The sequence below is a fragment of the Corythoichthys intestinalis genome, chromosome 10 (genome assembly GCF_030265065.1).
Source record: "Corythoichthys intestinalis isolate RoL2023-P3 chromosome 10, ASM3026506v1, whole genome shotgun sequence".
In the NCBI taxonomy this organism is placed as follows: domain Eukaryota; kingdom Metazoa; phylum Chordata; class Actinopteri; order Syngnathiformes; family Syngnathidae; genus Corythoichthys; species Corythoichthys intestinalis.
Window position 1 is genome coordinate 51,281,051 of NC_080404.1, and position 22,757 is coordinate 51,303,807.

Below are 22,757 nucleotides of genomic sequence, written 5' to 3' on the forward strand. Positions count from 1 at the left end.
GTGTATCAAATACTTGTTCTCCCCACTGTACATATTATGTTAGTAAGCGAAATGTTATATTTTTTGTATGAGACGCTTTTTGTTTATGTTTAGTGAACCTGTATAGCGTGCTAAGCTAACGTTGTTGCTAATGCAATGCTTGTGTACTTTTTTTGTAGTTTTACGACGGTCTAAAGAGGACAATGGTTTGAGGCCATTTTATTAATAAATCAGATGAAAAAGGAAGAAGTCTGATTACTAAGGCGTCGTTCACTAGCTGTCTAGCTTTGGAAAAAGTAGACGCTTCGGAGTGAGGACAGCATAGACAGATTTAAATGACAGTAGAGTGAAATGCCCACTACAGTCCTTATCTACCGTATGTTGAATGTATATATCCATCTTGTGTCTTATCTTTCCATTCCAACAATTTATTTTACAGAATATATATATAATTTACAGAAAAATATGGCATATTTTATCAATGGTTTGAATTGCGATTCATTGCGATTAATTACGATTAATCAATTTTTAAGCTGTAATTAACTCGATTAAAAATTTTAATCGTTTGACAGCCCTAGTTATTACCCATCTGTGTTTATCGCAAGTCGTGACAGTCGTGATTGATCCTAATTTGTGACCGATGTTTCATCAGATAGATATTTCATCAAAATGTGACGTGACGCTCTCTTATAACAGCGTGAATCTAAATAACACGATCAAATCAAATTGGCGTACAGCAGCATCCGTGACCCTGCGTTGAACCACTCCCACAGAGTCACTTGTGTATGCTTCTGCACTGCCTTGTGTGTTTGTTGGGGTCAGCCGCCGTCTCCTGTCGCAGAAGAAGAAAAAAAAGAGGTTGAGTGATTGTTGCATTCTGTTTGATCTGCTCGAGCAGATCTGATGCACCTCCCCAAGGAGATGCTCAGCATTGCCTCAGCTTCAGCCCATCGCCTCTCTTTTCTGTCTATTTCTCTTTGTACTTTGTGTTTAGTTTGCCACGGGTAAAGACCGAGTTTCTGGAACGTCCTCTTCTCACAGCGCAGCATTAATTGAGCCTGTGGCAAGCCAAGTTATGTCACAGAGTCGTGTCCTCGCCGCTTGTCGCTTGATTTGCCGCTTAAATGAAGTCATATGAATGGCAGAGTCCATTAGTGCGGTGTCTGAAGGCTTAACGATGGACTAATTATGCTTTGCGGTAAAAGGCAAGTAAAAGCAAGGAGGATAAGCTATGCGAGCCATGGGTGGATCTGGCAGTTAATAGGACTTAATTTAATAGGGAGCAACAACTGTCCCCCGCTTTGGTGGGATTAAAGTTGCCCACTAAAACTTGAATCCAGCACAGAGGGTCTAAAATGCATCCAATGCTGCTCTTTAAATGTGTTAAATAAATCAAAAACAGATAGCAGAAGATCAATGAAAACCAATAACGGAGTCTGACTTTTGGGGCAGGTAGGGCACAACATGTTGATGACCCCGAAACGCAGTGTCAGCAGTAAAATTAACTTACAATAACTTACAATAATAATTTATAATAATAAGTTGAAAATGAGCGGGTTTTTTTTATTTAGCATTATTTTTTAGGGGAATTCTAAATCGGATGGTCACCCCATGTTATGCTTGTTTTTTTGCTTGCTTTTGTGGGGTTGTAATCAATAAACCTCATTTATTTTGCGATTTCTAATCAATAAACATCGTATATTTCGCAAAAGTGTGCCTGTTGCTGACTCACTGCAAACCTGGAAATTTCGGAAAACATTAGATTAATTGGTAACACTTTATAATAACTGTTCGTTTTACTAGTTAATAGATCATTAGTAAACTGTTGATAAATGATTTATTGTTGATTTGTGAAGAATTTGTTAACAGTTTGTTAAGCATTTACAGGCTGTTCTTAACCTGAAACACAGTTTGTGTAGAAACGTTTCAAGTTTTTGTGTTTAACGTTTGGCATTTCTATCTTTTCAGGTTAACCCTTTAAGGTCTGGGCCTATTTTGTCTGATTTTGCATGCCTTTGAAGTTGCCTTTATATTTCAAAGAAAGAATTGTTTACGATGGCCTGGTTTGGTCCCTTTTTTTGTGACACCTTGAACTTCATGTCCAAATTGTTGTTTCCTTCACTGATCAATTATAAATCATCATTTTGGGCCCAAAAAGACCAAAAATTCCAAAATCGTTTTGTCAAAATTTTTAATATTGATGTCCAATTGACAACCAAACATGCGTAACGAACCGTTTTGAAACTTTGTAATATTTATTCAACATGTTAGGATGAACATTCAACCAAAAAAATTTAGAATAAATAGTCTTATATTTGACAATTCAACATAAACAACAGGTATAGCCATAGGCGTTTTTTGCCTTTATACATGCTCCAGTCAAAACAGGTTATATACAGCAGACCTAACAGTGAAGAACAGTGAAAAAATATATACCATCTAACACAAAAAGTGTTTAGAGGCCATCTCTTTATGAGTTTAGGTATTGCGGCCAATCGCCTGATGAAAACTATGTACACACAATCAAGCTTCTTGAACACACATTTATATACACAAATTGAGAAGATTGATGTGGGAAAAAAATATATATATAACATTGGGGGGAAAAAAGCATTTTCAAAAATATTTACAATAAACAAGTTTAATTTTTTTCAGTCATGCCACTCCGAAAAGCAGTTTCGTCCTGGAATTAGACACGGCTACATCACACAGCTCACACTTCCATGGGGTGTCGGTCCTCTTTCCACCCTTCCATTTTCATTTCACTTTGCTTTCATTGTCACTATAAATGTACATGAAAATAAGTCAGTATTTATGAAAATAATAAAGTATAAAATAAAAATATATACAGCAATAAATAATAATGGAAATCTATATGTATGACAATAGAAAGAATACCATAGCTCAATATGTGCTACATCCCTAATCTTCATATAGAAAGAAGAACACCACAAATTATAAATTCCTGCCTGGGATACCCACAGTGCACGTACGACTTTGATCTGATATGCACATTTTATTATTATATACACAAACACACACTTATATTGCATCAAAATTAACTTTGTCTTGCAATATTAAAAGAAACTTTCAAAAGAAACGTTTTCAGCATGAAAAAAAAGAGTGAGTTGGTTTACCTCTGCTCGTCGATGGCGTCACCCACGTGTTCAAATCCGTCACTATCTTCACTCGAGGACTCTTCCGAAGAAGACGATGATGACGAATTTGGACCATCCTCTTCTTCAAGTTGATCAGAAGCACAATTGCTTGCGCTAAATTTAGTTTTCCGTTCATTGTCAAAGTCACACAAAGTCGCTGCTCGATCCAGCAGTATCCAACTGGCCGTCGCTCGCCACCTCGCTGCTTCAGAACACTCCTCCTCCCTCTCGTTCGGTTGAACCTCGCACCGCAGTTATATTTATAAAAAAAAAAAAAACGCATTTTGTGCTTCCACTGTGACTTTGATTTGTGTTTTTTTCATGGAGCTTCCGTTTTGAAAAAGGACTAGAAATGATGGAAATATAGACATAAACAAATGATCCATGCAGCGTTTTAATGTTTTTTTGAGAGGACAATAAAACTTTAAAACTTAAATGACAATATCTCACGTTCTAGTTGGTCGATTGACTTCAAATAATAACGAGAGTAAACCGCAACTTCCGCACTTTAAAACGAGACCAACCAACGGCATGTGGGTGACGTAATTAAAACGTGAGGGCGCTTCAAAGACGACGTGCGCTGAGGACGCGCCGGCGCGTCCTTCGACTCTCAAGGGTTAAGAAATGCTGTTCACTTTAAAAGAAAAGGCATTTCGATAAGGCATTTTGCAGGCAGCGCTAATGTTGCACATTTATGAAAATCTGCCATAGAGCCAACAAATATTTGTACTTTGAATATTTAAACAATAAAACTTATGACCTTCTACATAATGTGTATATAGTTTTATTAAGATCCATCAACTAGCATTGGCATTTAGAATGGGGTCAACCATATTGGAACACCCTGTAAATGCTTAACAAACTGTTAACAAATATTTCACAAATCAACAATAAATCATTTATCAACAGTTTACTAATGATCTATTAACTAGTAAAACGGATAGTTATTATAAAGTGTTACCGGTTCATTCGCAGCCACCCTCCCAGTTCAAATGGATTGGATGTCTACTAGTGGTATACTCATTCCAATTCACAACAAAAGCTTGTTTTTCTGTTTATTAGTCGTTTTGTAGAATATCTTAGGTTGATTTCCTGGCCAATGTATCGATAATCGTTGAGTCGCCATATCATGAGATCATCGTTATCGTAAGCTTTGTATCGCAAATCGTATCGTATCGTGTGGTACCAAGAGGTTCCCACTCCTATTGCCCAATTAACTGCCGTAATAGGTTAATGTCAACTACTGTAAATAGCACACGAGTTCATTTCCAATCGAGAAAAAAAAATGAGGTCATCTAAGTTGGGTCTGACAAGAGCCTGCAGTGTTTTTTCCACCGCCAAGTGTTCTTGACCTCACAAAGACCGATATGGACAACTTTTTTAAACGCACACACAGAGGCTGGAAATTAACATTCAAGCGCTGCTGTATAGTTGTCTTAAAGCAACCAGAGTGCTGAGTGAGTGAGGGAGAGGTCAGGTTAATTTGCACTGGCTTTCTCTAGTCAATTTGTCAGTACAGCCACCGACTTTGTGCTCTGATTGAATCGCGTCGCTCTGGTCAGCACTACAGGGGAAAAATGATTAGGACTTGTAAGAACAAACAAGCACTCACACACACTCATGAGCGCAGGCATGCGCACTCCAACGTTTGCGTGGGTTTATCTATGATTTGTTAATTTTTGTTACAACATCACGAAAATGGATGATAATGCAATCTCAAGCACAGGGGTCAGTTTAAAGGTCCAGAATCAATCAAGAACTTCGTATCAGTGGTCGAGACTCGACACTGAGGAAATAGGAGACGGCCCACGGGTCCATTTTTTCCCCCTTCATTGTTTTGACAGACACTATCAAATTATCAGGTATAATAATGCGGCCGTGGCGCAGTTGGTAGCTGCAGTTGTCCTCGGACTGAAGGGTCAGTGGTTCGATTCCTGGCTACGACTGCCCACTGTCGAAGTGCCCTTGGGCAAGGCACTGAACCCTGATTTGCCTCCAATGGGTTGACAGCAACCCCATTGGTGTGTGAATGTGTGCGTGAACGGGTAAATGTGTATCTAATGTAAAGCGCTTTGGGCATGGAAACCATGCAGATAAATGCGCTATATAAGTACTGTCCAATAACTGCCAGCCCTTCCCAGTCAATGGATTGGCAACCTATTGCCATCCGTGGGACTAAAGCATGATCATTCACTGCCAGTCCCTATATGTTAAAATGGGTTGAATGGTGTTGAGTTAATTATCGAGGGTTGATTGAATATTTGCTTGATTGATTGAATATTTGCTTGTGCTCATATATACCTAATACATACATAATACATATTGCCATATTTTTTCTTATTTGATATAACCAGTAAATGATTACTGCTTGCTATACTAGGTATAATGTTTAAGTGTTACAAAGTGCTAAAGGGTCGGGGTGACAACTGCCTTGCTTCATGGCCGCAACACTGCGTAACTAGACCTTCTAGGACATCTTCAGCATCTTACGTCTGGACATCTTCCATGGCCGCAGCATTGCATAACTGAAGTGTCTGGGTCATTCTGACCACTTTACCTAAGTGCCCTTGCTTACACATGTGTATTTAGTTAGTTCCACCTACATACTCACTCATAGCCAACCAAAATCACATGGGTGTCTCCAGCTTGCTTTCCCCCTCCCTTCTGTGTTAGGACAAACCCCTAATAAAAGAAAGAGCAAGGAGGGCTTTTTTTAGATCAATTTTGGAGACTGCACAGTGTAATCTAGCATTTCTCGGTCTAGTCCCTCCTTGCTCTCCTTGGCCAAGAAAACTGAGGGTCTTCTCTCCTTATTTTTGGGTAATTTTACAAATGTCTACCTAATGGTCTATTTTTGAACTTGACAACTGGCTATCACTATCAATAGACCCTACTCACCAACGTCACACAATGACGTGTCGCTGTATTGTGCCGCCTTATTGTCCGTCATTTTGTGTTCGTATTCTCAATGGTCTCAATTTATCGTGCAATTTATAGTGCAATTCATGGAAGCCCCGGTGCTTTCAGACGCTGTAAACTCATTGGATGTGTTGCATAAAAGGCGTTATGTGGAAAAGCTTCGGTCAATCCATTCGCCAGATCCATATTTGATGCCTAAATCGATATTTTTCGACCCGCTGTCTTCGCCGTCTCTGCCTGACATTTGCTACCCTGATATCTACAACTATCTTGTCCACAGAAACTCAGCCTATTCTCACGAAATTTTGAAAAACTTTAAGAGCAGCACTCTAAGCAACATTACTCCGTGTGACCCTTTACTTCCAATTTTCTAAAATGGCGACAATCAATAGAAAAAAAAAGTTGACTGCGATGGCCGACGCTTCAAGGATAGGTGGATATTGGATAGAGATGTCCCGATCGGGATCCGATCACGTCATTTTCAAAGTATCGGAATCGGCAAAAAAAATATCGGCCATGCCTTTTTCTAATATATGTATATTTTAATTTTATCGTTTTCTTATTGTATTTAACATTACAGACATAATATATTACACTCATCCAGAGTCTTTCGTTTAGGCTTAACGTAGGGTTATTCAAAATTTCCCGATAACGGCAGCATGTCATGTTATAATATTTAACGCTATTAATATATACGTTGCACGATCCTCTCACTCATTGCCGCGCTCAATTTGCAATGGCACCGTTTTACCTTTAAAGAGAGATAAAAGGCAGCACAACATGAGTAGAGTGAACTTTGGCAGCCTCTGAAGCATATCTTGAGTTGGCTAATGCCTTGCAAACTCTCTCCCTCAAGAAATCTCACCTCAAGTTATTTTCCAAAGCAGAGAAGATATATCCATTGGTAGCACGACGCACAGTCATGGTTTTACTTCCCATCATGGTTCCACTCCCATCATGCATTGGGGCAGGGCCACAGTATCATTTACTGAAAGCTCAACAAATACACCAGATGGCAATATTTACTCACAATACACAAAGTCACAAGTCTTTCTATCCGTGGATCCCTCTCCCAGAAAGAATGTTAATAATGTAAATGCCATCTTGAGGATTTATAGTCATAATAAGCAAATACAGTACTTATGAACTGTATGTTGAATGTATATATTCGTCCGAGTTTTATTCATTTTTTTCTTAATGCATTGCCAAAATGTATATGATCGGGAAAAATTATCGGGAATGATTGGAATTGGATCGGGAAATATGTTGTAGTATGTTGAATGTATATATCCGTCTTGTGTCTTATCTTAGCAAAAAAAAGCAATCAGATCGGGAAATATCGGGATCGGCAGATACTCAAACTAAAACGATCGGATCGGGAGCAAAAAAACATGATCGGAACAACCCTAATATTGCACTATTTCTTCAATAAAATACGCACCAACTGTGTCTGCCTCATTTGCAAAGAGACAGTCGCTGTTTTCAAAGAGTTCGATGTGACGTGATATTACCAAACAAGACACGCTGACATGTACGACAACATTACAGGGAAGATACGCAGCGAGAAATGAAAGCAACTTGAAACTAGTTTATTTTCACAGCAGCAGTATTTCGCAAGAGCCCGAGTGTCGAAAGAGAACGCCACAAAGGCGAGATTGTTGAAATTATGAATTAAAAAAATAAATAAATAAAGCAAATGTGACACACAGAAGGGCTTGCTAAAATTTGTTTAAATACATTGTTGTACGTAAATCAGCCAAGGTAGCCCCCCACATTTTTACCTCACCAAATCTGGCCCCCTCTGCAAAAAGTTTGGACACCCCTGTTTAACTGATGATCCGTACACGAGGCCAGCTTCTTTCACTTGTTACCAGCTAAACATTATTCAAAAAATAATGGCGGAAGAAATAAGCATCTTGAATTTGAAACTGTATGTTGTCGGCGATTAGCCGCGGAATGATCTTAATTGTGGTTGTCAGCCCAAAACCCTCTAAATATATATTAAATGCATCTTACCAGATATAAAATGACTACTACATAATCTGTGGTGATCGTTTGGTGCCCAGTTTTCTCGTAGAATTGCAGCAGTCCATCTCGCTCTCCTCTCAGGGTCTCTCGGAATACGGTAAAACTTCAAGTCTCTCCGTCTATCTTCTCTGTTATTGCAACCAACCTCCACACACGTCTTCACCATTTTGATTATAAATGTTTACGAGCAGAAAAACACGCCATAATAGGAGGAATTTTCGTAGCGGTAATGCGTCAACACGACAAGTTGACGGACAATATGGCGCGGAGGCGTGGTTGTGACGTCATGTGAGTGGGGTCTATAGCACCCATTGAGTTAATGCAATGGCGGTTCCTGGCATAGTTGGGTTGGTCTGAAAAGTATTTTGACTTTGGTTAAATTAGTGGTAGATAGGCATGTGCCGGTATGAGATTTTCACGGTACGATAACCGTGAGCAAAAATACCGCGGTTTCACGGTATCACGGTATTGCAATTATAGCTCCAAAATTTTGAGATGTATGGGTTTAAAAAAAAAAAAAAAAAAAAGAAAAAAAAAATTCCATTGAACAGGATTTTTTTTCAAAACATATTTGCAAATAGGAACATGAATATAATGTGAAAATAAATAAACAAAAAATAGCATATTTTATATAAAATTAAAATAAATAGAACCTAGACTATACCCACAGCCACAGCTCAAGTTGCTCAATATTAGAGTAAGAACAAAATAATTGCTATAAAGAGTAAAAAGACTTGTAAATAAAATTAAAATATATACTGTATGACTTTTTTTAAGGGGGAAGCTCAAGTGAAGTTTCGCCATTTTCAGCCACTGTGTCAACTCTAGTCTACATGATGCCATGCCTGTGTTAAAAAGAACAAAGAATTCATAAGTTAATAAGTTAGTTGAAAATGTATAAGTTAGTTTTATAAATTAGTTAAAATGTAAATATTGTTGAGGAAAGGTTTCATCTAAAAAAAAAAAAAAAGTGAGGAGTGAGACCTCCTTTTCTCAATTAGCGATCTTTGACGCGATTCTTTTTCTTCCCCCCCTTCATTCAAGCTTGTCTCTCACTCAGCGGCTGTGAGACATAAAACCACAACGAAGCTGCTCTCCCAGCTTAGCCTAGGCTAACATTCGTCTTTGTAAGTTTTAGTTAGTTTGTATATTGAATTTGAAAGGAAAATGTGCGTTTTGTTTTTGGCGAACTTTTTAATGGTGCTACTGCTATCCTGTTGAACCTAATCACACGTGGAAAAATACAATTGTACAACGTTTTAAATGTATTCAGTTGTATATTTCACCACGATTTGAGAGCTCAATAAATTGAAGAAAAGTACGCCTTGTGTTTGGAGGATTTGTTTGTGGGTTTGCTGGCTGTTTAGCAGAGTAGCATCACTGACACTCAAGGCAACAAACGGGAAGGGGTGAGCGCTGCCGCACCAAGCCACTTCGGCTGCATTTTAGCACATAAAAAAATAGCGAATACCGTACTAAGGTATGACGGAAAATTTTTGTGGTTTTGAAACCGCGACATTTTCACACCACGGTAAACCGTGAAACCGGTAACCGGCACATGTCTAGTGGTAGAATTGTACTGCTGCCCACTCTTTTGCACATAAAATCATGTGAAAAGTTAGGACACCCCATTAAATACGAGGGGCATTCAAAAAGTAATGCACTCAAGTGCATTGCTCATACAGGATTTTACCAATCTTGTTTATATTTGGCACAAACATGATAGGACACAGCTTTTTGCGATTGTTATGTGTTTTTCATATTTTCAGATTTTTAAAGCTTAAACGAGCTTCCAAAATGGCTGCCCGTCTTGAAGCTCGTCAGAAACAAAGAGCTGTAATCGAATTCCTTGTTTCAGAGGGAGAAACCCCTCTGACCCCTGATCCCTCATTACTGGAGATGAAACACGGGTATACCATTTTGAACCTGAATCTAAAAGGAGATCAGTGGAATGGCATCACCCAAATTCACCAAGGACCAAAAAGTTCAAGGCCCAAAAGTTAGATGGCAAAATTATGGCCACCGTTTTTTGGGATTCTCAAGGTGTAATCCTTGTGGATTTTTTGCCGAAACTATTAACTCTGAGGTATACATTGAGACTCTAAGGTACAGTAGCTCAAAGCAAGAATTCGATGTGTTCGGCCCAACTTGGACATGGCAAATGTGCTCCTCCAGCATGACAATGCACGTCCTCACACAAGCATCAGGACCATGGAGGTCATCACTTCATTTGGATGGACTGTCATACCACATCCGCCATATTCTCTTGATTTGGCACCGTCAGACTACCTCCTCTTTGGTCCAATGAAAAAGGACTCTGGGGCAACCGATATGGCAATGACGATGAAGTGAAAACTGCTGTCAAGAATTGGCTTAGAGATCAACCGGCTGAGTTCTACAACACTTGTATACATGCCCTCGTTTGTAGGTGGACTGTAGCTCTTGAGAGAGGTGGAGACTATGTGGAGGAGTAAAAATGTAATCCTCACACTTGTACCTTTCTTTTGATGTATAATACATGTTGCTATTATAATTTGTACATAATAAAGTTGGGTGCATTACTTTTTGAATACCCCTCGTATTTAGCTCTTCATTAAGAATTTTTTTCATATCAATGTCTGATCTTATTTTTTTTTTATCTCTGGAAAAGAAAGTGATTTAATTGCAGGTAAACAGCGAAAATTAACATTGTTTTACTCATTAAACCAAATGTATCAACAAAAATGCATATTCTAACTGAGGAAAAAGTTGGGACACCCTACCACTTAATAGCTAGCGTTACCCCCTTTGGCTGAAATAACGTCAGTGAGACGCTTTATGTAGCCATCTACCAGTTTTTGCGTCGGTCTGAAGACAGTCTGCCCCACTCCTCAACGCAGAATACTTTCAGCTGTGAGATGTTTGAGGGGTTTCTTGCATTGCATGTACAGCTCGTTTTAAGTCACCCCAAGGCATCTCAATGGGATTAGGATCTGGGCTAAGACTCGGCCTTTCCAGGACTCTCAATTTCTTCCTTATCAGTCAGTCCATGGTGGATTTACTGCTTGCTGTTACAGTGGGGAGAACAAGTATTTGATACACTGCCGATTTTGCTGGTTTTCCCACTTGCAAGCCATGTAGAGGTCTGTAATTTGTTCTCTTCAACTGTGAGGGACGGAATCTAATACAAAAATCCAGAAAATCACATTGTATAATTTTTAAATAGTAAATTTGTATTTAACTGCATGAAATAAGTATTTCATACATTACCAACTAGTATATTTCGGCTCTTAGTTCTTTTTTAAGAACCCCTCCTGTTCTCCACTCATTACCGGAAGTAACTGCACCTGTTTGAACTTGTTACCTGTATAAAAGACACCATGCTCAAACAAACAAACACCAACCTCTCCACAATGGCCAAGATCAAAGAGCTGTGTAAGGACATCAGCGATAAAATAATAGACCTGCGCAAGGCTGGGATGGGCTACAGGAAAATAAGCAAGCAGCTTGGTGAGAAGGTAACAACTGTTGGACCGATTATTAGAAAATGGAAAAAGTTCAAGTTGACGGTCAATCTGCCTTGTTCTGGGGTTCCGTGCAAGATCTCACTTCGTGGGGCATCACTGATCATGAGGAAGGTGAAGGATCAGCCCAGAACTACATGGCAGGACCTGGTCAATGACCTGAAGAGAGCTGGAACCACAGTCTCGAAGAAAACCATCGGAAACACATTACGCCGTCATGGATTAAAATCCTACAGCTCACGCAAGGTCCCGCTGCTGAAGCCAGTGGATGTCCAGACACGTCTGAAGTTTGCCACTGACCATCTGGATGATCCATAGGAGCAATGGGAGAAGGTCATGTGGTCGGATGAGACCAAAATTGAACTTTTTGGTCTAAACTCGGCTCTTCGTGTTTGGAGGAAAAAGAAAGATGAGTACAACCCCAAGAACACCATCCCAACCGTGAAACATGGAGGAGGAACATCATTTTTTGGGGCTGCTTCTCTGCCAAGGGTACAGGACGACTGCACCGTATTGAGGGGAGGATGGATGGGGCTATGTATCGCCAGATCTTGGCTGACAACCTCCTTCCTTCAGTGAGAGCCCTGAAGATGGGTCGTGGCTGGGTCTTCCAGCATGACAGCGACCCAAAGCACACAGCCAAGGCAACTAAAGAGTGGCTCCGTGAGAAGCATCTTAAGGTCCTGGAGTGGCCTAGCCAGTCACCAGATCTGAACCCGATAGAAAATCTATGGAGGGAGCTGACAGTCCGTGTTGCCCGGCAGCAGCCCTGAAACCTGAAGGCTCTGGAGAAGATCTGCATGGAGGAGTGGGCCAAAATCCCTGCTGCAGTGTGTGCAAACCTTGTCAAGGACTACAGGAAACGTTTGGTATCTGTAATAGCAAACAAAGGTTTCTGTACCAAATATTAAGTTCGATTTTTGTGATGTATCAAATACTTATTTCATGCAATTAAATTCAAATTTATTATTTAAAAATCATACAACGTGATTTTCTGTTTTTTTGTATTAGATTACGTCCCTCACAGTTGAAGAGAACTTATGATACAAATTATAGACCTCTACATGCTTTGCAAGTGGGAAAACCAGCAAAATCGGCAGTGTATCAAATACTTGTTCTCCCCACTGTATCTTCATCTTTGTCAGTCAGTCAGTCTGTCTGCTTTTTTTGTATTTCCTCTGTGGATCAACCGCGCTGGTCTCTCTTACAAAAATGGATCTGATTAGTTGGTCTAGCAGCACAATTGACAACATTTTTTCAACAAGACACAGTGTGCCAGGAGAGCCGTCTTGCCCGGACGGCACCTTCGCCGCTGGTTATGTGAGAGATTCATAGGATCACTGGAAACCAGCGTGTCTTATTGTCCTGTCCGTGGAAGATATCGAGGATATTTGGCTGTTTGGCATGACGGTTGTGGGATTCTTTCTGCTTGGCTTAGGCCTGCTGTACCGGAAAGTTTCCAAGACGGCAGCTTTCAAGGAAATCAACAAATTGACCACGGATCAAATGGTGTGATCCAAGGCATTGGAAGATCGCGTCAAGGCTCGGATTGAGAACGGGCTCTGTGGACTCACGGTTCGGTCCGAGGGCGGATGGAGGAAAGTGGATGCTATCTTGCACCAGGTGACGGAACTGTCGGTGCAGGTGACTGAACTGTCGAGGCAGACCGCGACTACTGGCAATGACTTAAGGGAGCGGAGATCTCGCCTACGCCATGAGGAGCGTGACTTTGACTGAAGACCAACAGTATTTGGACATATTAAATTACTTATTCGACTTAATTTGATTATAATTTTCCTTTCCCAAACACCCTTATCTTCCCCCACCATTCCCTTCTGCTGGGGAGAGCCGTGCAGATGGCCCCATCTTTTGTCCTTGATCTCTTCCCAAGCCGGTCGCAGGGCTCTGCGACTCTTATTTTGTCTACAGACACGTACAAATACTGATACACTTGCGCATATACACACTCACACACAACCCCCCCCTCCTTCAGTCCGCCACCGCCTTTTTCTCACTTACACTGATTCCCCCTTTTCCTCCATCCACGACTGGTAGTCATCCTTCTTTTTCGTTCAAAAAATCCCTGCACGTGACCTGTGCGTCGTGTCATACCCATGCTATGTTGTATGATATATGTGTGTCTACTTGGAACTTGCTCTGTAATTTCTGAAAATGAGAGGAGTGGCGGCGTGGAACAAAGTCTGCAGCGGCCCAATGCTCACTCATCAAATGGAATTTCGTTGCATCTGTCGTCATCTTGTGAGAGCTGGTTTCAATGCCAAATAAATCTCTGAATCTGAAGATGATCTCACATGTTCCTCAAGCACCCTCTGATACACGATAGAATTCATGTGGATTCTATGATGGTGAGCTGGCTAAATCCTGCTGCAGCAATACTTCACAGTTGGTATGAAGTTCTTTTCCTGGAATTCTGTATTGGGTTTACGCCAAACATGTCCCAAATAATTCAATTTAAGATTCATCTGTCCAAAGAACATTATTTCAGAAGTCTTGGTCTTTGTCTACATTCACTCTGGCAAACTTTAGTCTGGCCTTCACGTTCTTCTTGGAGAGCAAAGGTTTCCTCCTTGCATGCCTCCCATGAAGGTTAAACTTGTGAAGTCTCTTTCTGATTGTAGAGGCATGCACTTTCACGTACACAGTAGCAAGAGCCTGCTGTAGGTCCCGTGATGACATTTTAGGCTTTTTTGGAGAATTTTTTTAGCGTCTTGCGGTCTGCTCTCGGGGTGAACTTGCATGGACGGCCAGACCTGGGCATGTTGGCAGTTGTTTTGAATGTCCTCCACTTGCAGATTATTTTCCGGACAGTGGAATGGCTGATTTTATATTCTTTTGAGATCTTTTGAAATCCCTTACCAGATTCATAATCGTCTACAACAGGGGTCCCCAAACCGGCCCGCCTCCACATTTGGTCCGGCCCCAATTTTTTTTTTTTTTTTCCCCCAATAGTGTTATTTATTTCCTGGCTTTTTTTCTGTGAAGAACCCACAGAGAGTTATTTGGTTATTATCCATTTAATTAATAGTGTTATTATTATTTACTATAATATTATATTATATTTAGGGCTGTGAAAACTATCGCGTTAACGGGTGGTAATTAATTTTTTTAATCAATCACGTTAAAATATTTGACGCAATTAACGCACATGCCCCGCTCAAACAGATTAAAATGACAACACTGTGTCATGTCCACTTCTTACTTGTGTTTTTTGGTGTTTTGTCGCCCTCTGCTGGCGCTTGGGTGCGACTGATTTTATGGGTTTCAGCATAATGAGCATTGTGTAATTATTGACATCAACAATGGCGAGCTACTAGTTTATTTTTTGATTGAAAATTTTACAAATTTTATTAAAATGAAAACATTAAGAGGGGTTTTAATATAAAATTTCTATAACTTGTACTAACATTTATCTTTTAATAACTACAAGTCCTTCTATCCATGGATCGCTTTAACAGAATGTTAATGTTAATGCCATCTTGTTGATTTATTGTTATATTAAACAAATACAGTACTTATGTACAGTATGTTGAATGTATATATCCGTCTTGTGCCTTGTCTTTCCATTCCAAAAATAATTTACAGAAAAATATGGCATATTTTATAGATGGTTTGAATTGCGATTAATTAATTTTTAAGCTGTGATTAACTAGATTAAAATTTTTAATCGATTGACAGCCCTAATTATAATTATTTTTATTTTATTTACTTTTGTTTCGTGAAGAATCCAGAAAGGGTTATTTGATTGTGGCTTTCTGAAAAACATTACATTTTTACATTTAGGCACTGCTGCAACTGTCACAATTTTTCTGTTACAAATGGACCCGGCCCCTCATCAGAGAAGGGAAAAGTTATGTGGCCCTCGCAGAAAAAAGTTTGGGGACATCTTCATTCTAAAGGCCTCAGATGGCACCTTTGATCTCATCATGGTGTTTTCTCTCACTTCAACAATCAGGGGCACACCAAACTAAATGTGAGGTTTAAATAGGGCAAGCCTCCTTCAAAACACTGGGTAATAATGTTCGAAATATGTGCACCTGATTTTAGCCATTTTAAGCGGGGGTGATTTAATTCATTCCTCAACAGAAATTGCATTTATTTAAAATTACATTTTACAGAAAGTTATTAAAAAAAAAATTCCGTGTTAATTTTTTAGCTCTATTACGTCAATCCCTCAAGATTGTTAAAATTTATATTAAATATCTATATGACCTAATATGTTAGAAATCACAAAGATAAGGTGTCCTTAATTTTTTTCACATGACTGCATATAAACCACATTGTTTTATATTGAGATGGATATTTTTTGATGGACGGATAAATCGATGGGGATAAGCTGGGGACAGATGAGGATGACATTTAAAATGTCAGATGGTATAAGGGCAGTTACCTTGGCAACCAGGAACTTCCTTGCAATGAGTGAGTGAGAGTGGGTGACAACTGCTGCCACGTCCTTCTTACAAGTGCAGGCAATTCGAGGTTACTTCCGAGATACAGTAAGACTGATTATGTTTGAGTGTGTACAGATGACAGCAAGGTCTGTGATGAGCAGGTGGCCTGAGCTCTACTTTCACATCTTCAATCAGAACTAGATAGTATCAAACCACATATTTACAGTAGTTGAGGGTCTCTGACAATTTGAGCATTAGTTTAATGCTTCTATAGGCGATGATGTGAAAAGTCAGCAATGGAAAGCCAAGTAAATCAACTTTGACGGGATTTTGGAAATTCAAATTTTGGGGATTTTTGTGTGGAGTTAAGGTAGAACAGCAAAGAAAGCAGCATTGATGAAAGAATCACCATGTAATGAAGAAGTGTTCGAAGACAGCCACGCTAAAATGACTGCACAGCGAGTCAGCCAATTCTCACAAACAAACTAGATAGAGCCACAAATCATAGTCAACCCAGAAATGATTCCCAGAACTGCCGAAAGCCTGTTGCTATGGAAACGTCATCATCACCCGCCACTGCTTTAATCCGCGGAAGCCTGTTAAGTTAACATGAGGCTCAGGCAGATACCTTATGCTGCTTGTGTGCTCCCAACACTGCATTTGGCAAAAACAGACACAGATTTATTTACTAATGTTTTCATTTTTCAACTGTTCACGGCATGGATGCAAATACTTGTTATATCCAAGCTCGCTTCTAAAGTGGTAGAAACTCATGTTTTTCAATACATGTAGTCCCCAGGTTACAACAGACTCGACTTACAAGAATTCGATTTTATGATCCGGAGTCTCGTCCGCCATTGTCTCCAGTCATTTTTTTAAAGCTGTGTAAGCGCTACCTTATTGTACCACACAATATCTTATTTTTAACTTTATTAACTTGACGTGTTCTGTCCTCACTAAATGTGAAGTTATTCAGCTTGACAAACAGCAAACAAGGCAACTATGGTTTTTATAGCTTTTTCCTTTACTTTTGACAATTTATAGAGCTGTAGCACACATTTGTACACTAATGTTCAAAACGACACACATATTTTTTAACAATAAAACACCTGACACAAAACAATTGGTGTTCAAACGTCCATCTCGTCTGATCAAAATGTAAATTTAGAAGATTAAATTAGCTTTATTTGCCTAGCAAAAGTCCGCTAGCGTAAATGCTACGAATGCTAACGTATTTACTAGAGGTGGGAATCTTTGGGCACCTAACGATTCAATTACGATTCAGAGGCTACGATTCGATTATAAACCGATTATTGATGTACCCCCAGCTATTAGCTCCTCTCAGGCTTAAATAAATGACTTTCACACGGTCCCAGTTGAAGCCTGGGACCGTGTGCTTTCCCAGTTGAAGCCTGGGACCGTGTGCTTTGGTCAGATGACACCAAGATTGAGCTTTTTGGCAACAAACACTCTAAGTGGGTCTGGCGTGCCACGAAAGATGCGCATGCTGAAAAGCACCTCATACCCACTGTGAAGTATGGGGGTGGGTCAGTGATGCTGTGGGGCTGTTTCGCTTCCAAAGGCCCTGGGAACCTTGTTAGGGTGCATGGCATCATGAATGCTTTGAAATACCAGGACATTTTAAATCAAAATCTGTTGCCCTCTGCCCGAAAGCTGAAGATGGGTCGTCACTGGGTCTTTCAGCAAGACAATGACCCTAAACATATGGCCAAATCTACACAGAAATGGTTCACCAGACACAAAATCGAGCTTATGAAACATTATAGGAGAAGATCAGGCGCTGTTTTGTTGGCAAAAGGGGGTTGTAAAAAGTATTAACACCAGGGGTGCTAATAATTGTGACACACATTATTTGATGTCAAATAATTATTTCTTTATGTGGGATTTTTTCCCCACAGAATAAATGCACTTGTATTGGATTTTCCCCTTTTTTTCCATTAAAGTCCAATATTATTTAAAAAAAATATATATGTATATATATATATATTAGAAGCTACAAAACACATCTTAACCAGGGAATAACATGATTTTTTCAAAGATTGCCAACAAAGTACTTTTGTCCGGCCCATTTTTGGAGTTTTTTTGTAAAATGATGTTTTCATATTTTTTTCCCCATTTTCTTTTGTGTGTTTTTTTTTTTATTGCAAGCAAAATAAATGAAGATATTACTACCAAAGCGAGGAGAAATTGAGCATTATCTGACAGAATTGCAGGGGTCCAAAAAAAAAAAAAAAAAAAAAAATTGGATTTGTGGATTAAGCCCTGTGGTCTAAACATAGTCTTATTGTTTTCCTAGACGTGGACACCACCAAGGACCCCTGTCAAAAGGTTAAGTGCAGCAGGCACAAGGTCTGTATCGCTCAGGGCTACCAGAGAGCTGTGTGCATCAACCGCAAGAAACTTGAGCATAGGTGAGTATGTCACTGTGAAACATGCTGAGTGTGGTAGAATATCAGCAATAGGCATTCCGAACGAGGTCACACAGTAACAACAATGTTGCAAGCTTGTAGCTCATGTTGCGTTTTGCTCTGCGCTATAGACTCAAACAGCCTGCTCTCAGGTCCTCTGATGGCAACTGCCAGCCATGTCCAATCTCCTCCACTGGGCCTGTGTGCGGATCTGACGGACACAATTACGCTTCAAGGGTATCCTGACACATGACATTGAAGACACACACACAGATAATATTGACAGTGATTGATAGTTTTTCGGCATGATGCAATGAATATCAAATTCAATGTTGTCTTTTGGACGAATCCAAACCAGGTATCATGTAATGACGTTTTAATGTCTTGGAACTCAAGTAAAACAAAATGTTAATTGCCATGTGATTTTCACTGGAAGCTTCATCAGTGCACTGCCTAATCTAATATGAGAGATGTATAAAACATATTTTAGAATGGAATTATTATTTTTCTAAGGGATGTCCCGATCACATATTTTTGCACCGATGTAAAATACCGTAATTTTCGCACTATAAGGCGCACCTGACTATAAGCCGCTACCCACCAAATCTGACACGAAAACGGCATTTGGTCATAGATAACAGGCATGCAAACTTGCCACCTTTCGGCGAAATTTCGCCATTTTGAAATCAAAATGGGTCATTCTTCTGAATCATGTAAATCCGAGGAGAAAAAAATGGGGTGGGGGGGGGGGGGGGGGGTCTGTCAACGAGCGAGTGAAACCGTTAACTTCAAAACCGTAGTCCATGCTCAAAACTACACTCTAGCCCATCTGCCGGACCACGGACCGGTTCCGGTGCACATTTGCCGCACAGAAATAATAATTTAATAACGACCGCATTCTGACCGAATTAACCCTGTGCCCCTGTTTAACACACCAATATCCCTGTCTACTCTAGATATAATACAACGGGATAGATTAGAATGTCGTCATAGAAATCCATTGATTGGACTGCTATCAGTACATCTTGTTTGTGTATATAATATATCTATGTGCGCTTGTCCTCGATAATAACGCATTGCTAGGCCGCGGGCGCAGCACATTTGTTCCCGGAAATAATAAGTCCCCACACGAGCGAAGATGACTGGAAAACAGACGTATTTGGAGATATTTTCACAGCGAAAAGGGCATCTGACGAGCCTACAACCTCGAAGACCCACCAACGGCGAAGGAGTGGATTCGTGACCCGTTTGTGAATAAACCAAGTGATTCAAGCATGTCTGTGCAACAGGAGGATCAACTTGTAGATATCGCAAATTTGCGGCAAAGCCTCATTGCTTCAAGAAGCTTCATTAGGGCATCACTGCTCCCTTAGCGGAGACAGTCAACCTCTGCTGCCACCTGCTGTCAACACTGTTGTCCAACATGCCTCCTAGCATGCAGTGCGACACTACAGATATAAATAGCAATCAAAATTCATGTTCTGTGCTAATTATTTCTTCAGTTACTCTTCTAGTTGTTTTATTAATTGCAAGTTATGGTATTTGGTAACACTTTATTTGATAGTGGCGCAATATGACTGTCATTAGACAGTCATAATTATGACATGACACTGTCATGAGCATTTATGAATGCTTATACCAGATGTCATTTAGAGTTATCTGGCAAATTATAACACTTTTGAATAGATGTAAAAGAGCCAAGTTGGACATAAATTGAATTAGTGACACAATTTGCCGATGACACTTAATGACATCTGTCATAAGCATTGAGTAATGCACATGATAGTGTCATGTCGTAATTATGACAGTCTTATGACAGTGTTATGATGCCGCTGTCAAATAAAGTGTTACCTATTAACACAAATGAATCAACAAATAAGCCGCACAGGACTATAAGCCGCAGAATTAAAAATGAAGAAAAAAAGTAGCAGCTTATAGTCCGAAAATTACAGTACTTAGTACAGACCTATAGTTTCCAAGGCAGAAATGTAAGAGAAAGCACTCAACAGTGTCAATGTGACGGACAGCCTGTGTACTGTAAAAGTGAATGAGCATGTGTTCCAAATTGTGTCACACGGTGTATGCAGTGAATTATTATGACCACAAGGTGGCAGTGACATACTGCAAAATGTTAACTGACTCTAAACCATGGCAGCTTTAGCCAACACAATAGTTTTTTGTTTTTAAATTGCATATAGCATAAATTAAAAAACCCAATCCTTTTCACCTGAAGCCAACCCTCTGAAAAATTGCCCGATCAGCCCGATTTCCGATCACGTGACCGGATCGGGACATCCCTGATTTTTATATCTATTTTATTATTGGGATTGTAGTTTAGAGTGGTATTTTTAATATCCACATACACATATGTATTTTGTCCTTTTACTGCTCAACTAGGTGACTAAAATGTTACAAATCTATATCATTCTGATATTGTAATATAAGTGTCTGATATTAACGTTAACAGTGAGGAATCGCAGTGAATTATAATGTTTCAGTGCCATTAATGCTGACAGTCCTCACAGAATGCATTGAACATCTAGCCCCACCAATGGCAGCCAATTAGTTCATGTTGGTCCAGATGGTGCTCACGTATTTTTTGAGGTAGTACTAGCTGTAGAACCATGGCTTTAACCTATACCATAGACTTCAGAATATATTGACGGTCTATCTCCGTCATAGCTGACAGAGTGGAAATGCAGACAAAGAGCTTTTTCCTTTGAAAATTCTTATGAATAAATGCTTAAATCCCTAAATTCTTTATAGGTATGGACATAAGCGGATCTACTATTCAGGCGAAGTAGGTGATCGCCTTAGGCCCCCAACCAGTTGGGGGCCCCCAACCAGCTGCCCTTGCCCCAACGAGCAAGGGCTTGGGCCACCGGAGCCAGCAGCACCCCCAACTATTCGTCATGTGTAATTTTGTCAGCATATCAAACAAACAAATAACAAAACAAAAAAGAAAGCCACTTGAATGCTGCATTTATATTACCCCCCCCCCCCCCACACACACACACACATGCACTACAATGGACTGTTCCACGACGAAGTACTGAGTATCAGTCGCTTAGCTTCATTTAGCGCCGTTTAGCTTAGCTTAGCTCCGTTTAGCATCGCTTAGCTCTGCTTAGCTGTTCGTTTGCTTCAATTAGCTCTCCCGCGGTTTTCACACCACTAAGCTCGCTATTTTTACAGTTCAGTTGCTACTTTGCACGTCGGCTATCGTTTATTTCGAACACATGAGCAAACGTGCTCTCCATGAGAGTGAAAGTGCAGTGAGGGAGAGGTTGAGAACAGGCCACTAATGCCTCTTTGAACTTTCTTCTTCTTCTTCACAACGAACATAAAATACACGACAGCACACTCTGTGGCGAAACAATGCAGTACAGTTCCAATCAGTCATACAATAACACTCAACAATAACAGCATTTGCTAACGAAAAAAAAATAAATCTATTAGTGACACCACAAGCAATGACGAAGAATGTTTTTCACGGAGTGTAAAGCTTTCGATTAGCAGTTTAGCGAACGTACCTCAGGTGAACATTTCAAACTAAAAGCACGTCATGTTCGTCATATAAATAACAATTTCTGGAGTTAATCCCACATACTTCAGAATTAATATTATAATATGTTGAGTGAATACTACAGAATAAAGATTCTACACTAAGAATAGCTTTCAAATGACACTATGATTGGCAATGAATAATTATTATACTACTATAGTATACTATAATAATAATGCTAGAATTTTTTTTAAGAATTGCTTTGAATAATGTTGGAAAGACAAAGTCAGTGTTCTGAATCTGTTTACTTTCCCTTCTTTTGCACTAGTAAATCCTATCAGCATTTAACCTCATTATTTTTAATTATTCTTATTTACATTATTTGTACTTTATTAAAGAATTTAAGTATCCAAAATGGTTTTGTGAATTAATTAGCGTCAACAAAAATGTCATTGCTAATTTAGTAAAAAAACGAAAATTATTAGATTAGTCGACTAATCGTAAAACTAGTCGGCTGACTAATCAGGAGAAAATTTGTCGTTTAGGACAGCCTTAGTGTACCGGAACATATTTCCTCCACACCCTTCTCACCTTTTTAACCCCTGACCCAAGAAGAGGGCTCCTGGATATGTTCGCCTTAGGCCCCCAAATTGCCAAGTCCGCCACTGGGTATGGACGTAAAACAGTCTTGATTATTGGTTAAAAGCAAAAAAAAAAAAAAAAAAAAAAAAAAAAAAAAAAAAAAAAAAGGCAGTTAGCATTTATTTTACGTAAATATGCTGAATGTGCTGCTAGTCTATAAGCCACTGTGGCGCAGCCTAGTCACC

At 39.6% G+C, this 22,757-nt stretch overlaps 1 protein-coding gene across 2 annotated transcripts in view; it reads left to right on the plus strand.

The window, feature by feature from the left end:
• spock2 (SPARC (osteonectin), cwcv and kazal like domains proteoglycan 2) overlaps positions 1 to 22,757 on the plus strand; it is a 106,218-nt gene that overhangs the window by 65,951 nt on the left and 17,510 nt on the right. For both annotated transcript variants that reach the window (XM_057848190.1, XM_057848191.1), the window contains 2 exons: positions 18,314 to 18,428; positions 18,557 to 18,662. In XM_057848190.1, the coding sequence (XP_057704173.1) occupies positions 18,314 to 18,428; positions 18,557 to 18,662 (221 nt within the window). The remainder of the gene's footprint in view (positions 1 to 18,313; positions 18,429 to 18,556; positions 18,663 to 22,757) is intronic.